This window comes from Gossypium hirsutum, chromosome D08, assembly GCF_007990345.1.
Source record: "Gossypium hirsutum isolate 1008001.06 chromosome D08, Gossypium_hirsutum_v2.1, whole genome shotgun sequence".
Lineage (NCBI taxonomy): Eukaryota > Viridiplantae > Streptophyta > Magnoliopsida > Malvales > Malvaceae > Gossypium > Gossypium hirsutum.
Genome location: NC_053444.1, coordinates 63,632,541 through 63,639,536, shown reverse-complemented (window position 1 = coordinate 63,639,536; position 6,996 = coordinate 63,632,541). Strand labels below are relative to the sequence as shown.

General features: G+C 32.6%; 1 protein-coding gene across 1 annotated transcript; it reads left to right on the top strand.

Moving 5' to 3' along the window:
• The first annotated feature begins 4,143 nt into the window (after positions 1–4,143).
• On the top strand, positions 4,144–6,065 carry LOC107948255 (heavy metal-associated isoprenylated plant protein 3). Its single transcript, XM_016882741.2, has 5 exons — positions 4,144–4,502; positions 4,635–4,770; positions 4,886–5,112; positions 5,228–5,321; positions 5,418–6,065. Exons 1-5 carry the CDS (start codon positions 4,494–4,496, stop codon positions 5,867–5,869), a joined length of 918 nt encoding a protein of 305 aa, XP_016738230.2. The 5' UTR covers positions 4,144–4,493; the 3' UTR covers positions 5,870–6,065.
• The last annotated feature ends 931 nt before the right edge of the window (positions 6,066–6,996 follow it).

Genomic DNA, 6,996 nt, shown 5'->3' with positions numbered 1-6,996 from the left:
ACGGGATGTAATTCTCCTTCTCGATCAATGTAAAATATGTCTTTTTCTCAATTTTAGCATTTCACTAAAGGATCGTATTTTAGATTTCTGTAAAGTTTTCGACTTTCGACATTAAGATACTAATTAATCAACTATGTACCAATTTTTGGGCGTTACAATGGTGCTAATCCTTCCTTGTACGTAACCGACTCCCGAACCCATTTTTCTGAATTTCGTGGCCCAAAATTGTTGTTTTAATAAAATTAAATTGTTTATTAAAAACAACCACTTTTCAAAGTGGTCCGATCACACCTCATTAAAAAGATTGGTGGTGACTCCCACTTTCGTTTTCATTTTTTAAAACCCAAGTCGACCCGTTTTATCAAAAAAATGGTGCCAACAATTATAATATATATTTTTTAACTTTAAAATTTTATAATATATACACTTATGAGGCCTCAATTATGACTATTAGCATAATTGCTTATTTAGTCCTTTTAGTTTTTCTTTAATCTATAATTCAAATTTCATCCTTTATACAATTTAATCCTTATACCTAATTACTCATAATTCATACAAATTCACCTAACCAAAACCTAATTAACCACACAACTAGCTTCGTAAACATTTATTAAAAATATTTACGAGTCCGATTTATGGTAACAAAGTCTCTGAAATGCATTTTCCGATACCCGTAACTATCAGGTCGTTACAGTGCTTAAGCCAATAGGTGATCCTAACAATTATTGAATAAAATCATTCACTAACTGAGGCTCTACAGAGTAAGATTGTTGATCTGAACTGTGTTAACAAATATCATTTGTTGACTTCTCTCATTACTTTACTCTCCATTTATAAATTGTTGTCAAAATGTCATGTTCAAACTTGTGTCCAAACATCAGTTGGGACATCAAGTTAGACTGTGAGCAAACCAACTTGCGCTTTTTCACTAGTTTTAGTTAGACTTAGGCTTAGTTTGGATGGGCGGTGTGTTTAGCTCCGATGAGGTTAAAAACAGCGGTGGCGGTGAGATTAATTACTATAACAGTGAGATTAGATACTGTAGCGGTGAGATTAAAAACAATGGTGGAGTGTGTGTTTGGATTCAAACGCAGCTGTAGCGGTGAGGTGAGAATAAGAAATGACTATTAAAGACATCATATTAGAATGAATATATAATAGAAGTTTTTTAAATTATTTTAATTTTTTAAAATTATTAAAATATGTAAATTTATAAATTTATTTAATAAAATATTAAAATATATCTTCTAATATTTTAATAAATTATATAATTAATTTAAATTATTTATTAATATTTTTCGAAAAAGTTATTTTTACATACTCCTTGTGTGTAATTACTGGCAAGGTGTTCTTTTCTCCCAAACATCTCATACTTCAAGTGTTCAAGCAGTGGTTTCAATTCCAATTTAGGTGTTTTAATAATAAAAGGAACCATTTTAGTTATGGTTGGAATTACCTGTTTTGGATATTCTTTACTTTTACACCACCAGTCAAGTTGAAAGGCTAGCTCGTTATTCTCTTGTTCTGCATTATTCATACTTTCCTCCTCTGGTTCATCTTTATTAGGCTCAACAAAATCTAATGTTCCTAATTCCAGGTTATAAGATGTTTACTTTTAGAGTGTACATTCTGCTAGGTTAGCGTTTTATGTCTCTTGGTTTATGCCCCATGTAAGCTCATTCTTGCTGACATTTTCCAATATATCGATTATTTATCTTCCTATTTTTAACCAAATACTCCCTCTAGCTATAAAATCAAATTGTCGCTTGTTCTGTCCATCCAACCCATCATAGAAATGTTGTAGTTGTATTGCAAAGTTAACACCTCTATCATCTTCTTCAAGTTTCTGTCCATCTATCATCTTGTTCTGTCCTTCTATTATATCGATTATATATCTCTTGTTCTGTCCATCTATCATCTTCTTCAAGTTTCCGGTGCACCTTTGTTATAGAGAAATGGCATAAGTTGCAGAAGATCGGTAGTGGCAGAAGTTGAAAATGGTTGAAAAGTCCACAAATTAAAAAGTCCAAAAAAGTCCACTACCACAACCACAACCACAACCAAACATGGTTGAAAATGGCAGAAGTTGCAGCAGCAGCAGCAGAAGTTTGAAGAAGGAGATGAATGACTTACCTGGAGCTTTATGAAGTGAACTGGTTGCACAAATTGAAGAAGGAGAAGCATGGTAGAAGGAGGAAAGATATGGAGAGTTAAAGTAAGGGTATTTTTGGAGAGTTAAAGTACCAATAGCTCACTGCACCTCCATTGCTGCTGAAATCACCAGCTGATTTTCAGCTGAGCAGTGTGGTGGAGATGCAATCTCACTGCACTAACTTGCTGAACCAAACAGCATAGCAGTGAGATTGGCACCATTTTTTCCCCCCAACTGCACCTCACTGGCTTTAAAAGCCAAACCAAAGGGAGCCTTAGTAGTTAAGAGCTCAGTGTGTTTTAAGTATGATTTTAAGTTCGAGTCTTATGATCGAAAAAACAACGTGCACTTAGTTTAGAATCTGATTTGAGATTTAATCAAAATTCAATGTAACCATAAAATATTGAATAATCTCAAGAGAAAAAAAAAACTATTGAAAGATGTGATTATTATAGAGATGTGATTATTATACATTCTCATTTGTCTCTATAACAGTCTTATTTGTCTGCCATAATTTTATAGAGATGTGATTATTATACACCTATAACGACATTTAGAATTTAGATCATATTTGATTTTTTTTAATTTTTCAAATTTAAAAAAAGGTTTAAATATTTTAAAAGTCCTTGTACTCTTTTGAAATTTAAAATTTAGCCATAATATTTTAATTTTGAGACATTGAGTCCCTATATTTTTTTATTTAAAATCTTGGTCCCTCCATCAATTTTGCCGCTAGTATTGATGATGTGGTTATTATAAAAAAAAGTAAAATAACTCTTTTAGCCCTCAACATTTATAATTTTTTTTATTTTGGTCTTTACACTTTTAAAGAACATAAAATTTACAAAAAATTGTTTTAAAATTTAAAAGTCTTTTTTCATATTTTCAATAATGAATATATTTTTTTTTTGAAAATTAAGACCTCTTTAAAATTAAAAAAAATTATAAAAGTCATTTTAGATAACTAAACAACTATGAAAAATATAATTTTTTCGAAAATTCAAAAAAAATGTTATCTAGTTCATGAATAGTAATAAGGTGTCTCTAAATTTTGAGATATTTGTTCGGTTGATATTAAATCAAATTTGAAAAAAAAATTAAAATTTCAAACCAGCTTAATTATATATAAAATATTTTTACGTAAATTTAGTTGTAAAAAAATAAAATATAACCATTCTCCTATCAACAATAAATAAAAAAAAATCATAAAAAAGCAATGAGTTGGGATCATGGTCAATTATTGTTAATAGAAATAACAGATATTTATTAACAAAATCATTCTCTCTCGCATCAATACCCCTTTGCAGTATAAGATCCTTGAATCTCACCTGCCTTGCTTGCATTCATTTTCACATGTATTTTCTTACTTTTTATAACTTTATTATTTTTTTACTCATTCGATTCAAAAGAAACACCAAACTCCGGTCCCGATTTGTAATTTTTTATTGAAGATATGAAAGAGATTTTAATTTTTCACAATTTTTTTATATTTTTTATTGAAAATATGAAAAAGCTTTTAATTTATTCAAAAGAAGATCCTTGGTTGCATTTGTAATTTTTTCACAATTTTTTATTGAAAATATAAAAAAGCTTTAATTTTTAAAACATTTTTTTCTAACTTTTATGTAATTTTAAAGTGTAAGGACTAAATTAATAAATTACTTTAACTGTTAAAGGCTTAAAGAGTTATTTTACCTTTTCGTTTTATAAAAGTCATATCATAAATTCTAACAAAGTATAAGGACTAAATTTTAAATTTTTAAAAAAATATAGAGAACTTTGTTATATTTATATTAATAATATTATTAATTAATGAGATTTGGATTATATAATTAATAAAACTTATAGAGAAGATTTGCATAGATTGACATGGACAAATTAAGAAATGCTCTAGATTTGAACTTTAGCATTTGATTTATTGGTTATATCCTTAAAGTTGTAGGATTGACGCAAGCTATACATGTGTGGTAGTCTAAATGGGTGTGTGTGAGTAATAATTAGGTAAGTTCATTGGGGAGACCACTGTGATTCAGGTGGGACTAGAGGCAAAGCAAGAGTGAACAGGTGATGGGGGAGGGAGTGGATTAATGTTCCTAAGTTGCATAAATGGACACAGAGAAAGAAACAGCCAAGAACCTCCAATTCTTTTTTTACTTTTGAAGCCCACCACTTTTTCCTTGAAGTACCCCCCAACTCTCAAGTCTTAACCCCTTAGCCAGCCACCCTTCATTCCACGCGTTTTGAACCATCCATCCCCTCTATAAATACTGCTTCTCCTTTTTTCCTCTCATATTTCAAATCATCACTTAAACCCGATTCACATAACGCATTTCCACTCGCAATGGGAGAGGTGAGTTAGCACTACACTCCCTAACTCCGTTTCTCTTTCTCTTTTTTTACTCTTTTCATCATCTTTCATTTCGTTTTCTGGTTCATAATTAATATGATTTTGTGTTATGGTTATTCTTCGTGTTTGTTGCAGAAAAAGAACGGAAACAAGCAAGGAGGAGGGGATGGGAAAATGAAGGAAAAGAGTTCTTCAACCTCTGTTTTCAAATTTGAGTGTCTCTGTGATGGTTGTGCTTCCAAAATCCTCAAATGCATTAATCACTTTGAAGGTATAATCGCTTTCCACGCTTATTTCCCATTCTTGTTTCTGGCTTTTCTCTCTTCATTTCTTCATTCTGCTCTTGTTATTTACTCTGTTTTCCTGTATTTTTTTTTTGGTCGCAGGGGTGGAGACGGTGAAACCAGAGATGAGTTCAAACAAAGTGACGGTGATAGGAACTGCGGATCCCACTGCCATTAAAGAGAAACTCGACAAGAAAACGAAGAAGAAAGTTGAGCTCATTTCTTCTCAACCCAAGAAAGATGATAACAAAGAGGAAAAAAAAGAGAAAAAACCTGACCAACAGAAAAACCAGGATTCTGATAATAAATCAGACAAAAAACCCAAAGAGGTACAAAATCCCATATTTTCTATACCATTTCAAAATTTTGTTACTTACTTTCTTGAGGTTTAAGTTTAAAAAAAAATTATGTAATTTAAGCTTGCTATTTATTATCTTTGTTCAGGCCCCGGTAACGACTGCGGATTTGAAGGTGCAATTGAAATGCCAGTGTGATGGATGCTTTGATAGGATTCGCAAAATTGTCTCTGAAACCAAAGGTGATGACCTTTATGATTTTCCGTTGCTCTTACGGCGTTGAAATTCTTGCGTTCGATTCTGACTTTTGATACATATTGTTTTTAACGGCGTTGCAGGTGTCCAAGAGTTGAAAGTAGACAGGCAGAAGGAGATGGTCACAGTTAAGGGGACTATGGATGTTAAGGCCTTGGCTGAGGCTTTGAAGGACAAGCTGAAGAAGCATGTTGAGATTGTAGCTCCTAAGAAAGAGAAGGATGGCAACAAGGAGGGCGGCGACGGAGGGAAGAAGAAGAACAAGGGTGGTGGTGAAGATGGTGGGAACGAAGCTAATGGTGGCAAGATGGAAGGGAACCGAATGGAGTTCATGCTTCCACCCCAATTTGGACACATGCCTGGTTACATTCCGGGTTATCCCGGATACGGGCACCCAGCTTACGCGTATGGAAACCCGTATCCGCACCCACACGGGCATGGTTACCCCGGGTATGTGCCAGGTTACCCGGTGTCTGTTAATCCACCTCACCAGATGTTTAACGATGAGAACACCAATGCTTGTGCTATCATGTAAGGAGGAATGGGGTTTACGGTATAGGTTTAGGTCAAGGAAAATGGAAAAGAAAATAGTGTAAATAGGAAATAGACAAGAAAGTTTACTTGGAGAATAAATTTTTCTTATATATGTTGGATTCCAGGGTTTTGATCTTGTTATTTGTTGTTAAAAAAAGTTTACTGTTGTCATTTTTAATATAATTAGTGTTATTAAACTATGTGACCAATGTGGTCATATATATATATACATATGTTCATTAGTATAACTAGTACTATACCTTAATGTGATGATGTGGGAAATCTACTTTGGGTGAGACAAGGAAATAACGTAGTCTGGTGCCCACTCAATAAATGTGCAAAAAAATTACCCATGGGTGTTGTACAAAGATGTGGGTCTTGGTCTTGGCTGATAGCACAAAGATGTGGAAATTGCCACACATGTCATTTTCACTATTTGTTATGTAAACCCAAAGGACAAGGAGGAAAGGAGAGTGAGAAAAACAACCTTTACGATAAATATCATTACAAATATTTTAATGCATGCATGACCTGGAAGATTCTTTGTTTTTGTTTTTTTTTATTAAAAAAAAAAACTAGGTTCACTACACAGCTACCCTTCACCAACACCCCCTCAATGTGTTGAACAACTAAGTGTGAGATATGCACTTTTTGATTTTCTAATGGGCAAAGCTTGATGAAACTAATCATGGGATTATTGTTCACATCATTATTCAATTATGTAATTAAGGGTTTGATCCTTTTTTATGAAAATAAAACATATTTCATAATCAACAATTTATTTTTTCGGAAAACATCTGCAATTTGATAACACTACAAATGAAATTACAGATCCTATGCTGTAATATCATGAAGAAAAAAAACAGTTTGAATCATAGGGGGTTTTGGACCTACCAAATTATTCTACAAAATTAGCCAACTGAACCTGCCTTAGACGCCTTAACTTTTGCTGTGTCCTTATTAGGTGTCCATTGCTTAAACCCATTTCATGGCTATCCAAGACATGAAATAATTATCATCAACAATGTAAAAGTAAATCCAAAATGCCAAACAGGAAAAAGAGGGGTGTGTGTTTTTGTCTTGTTATTAAAGATATGATGTGCAAAATGCAGCATTTTCCTGGAATTT

What these genes read in the sequence shown, in the direction of transcription:
- LOC107948255 (XM_016882741.2), top strand. An exon ending in ATGCATTAATCACTTTGAAG is followed by an intron (nt 4,771 to 4,885) that starts GTATAATCGCTT and finishes TTTTGGTCGCAG; the next exon opens with GGGTGGAGACGGTGAAACCA. An exon ending in CAGACAAAAAACCCAAAGAG is followed by an intron (nt 5,113 to 5,227) that starts GTACAAAATCCC and finishes ATCTTTGTTCAG; the next exon opens with GCCCCGGTAACGACTGCGGA.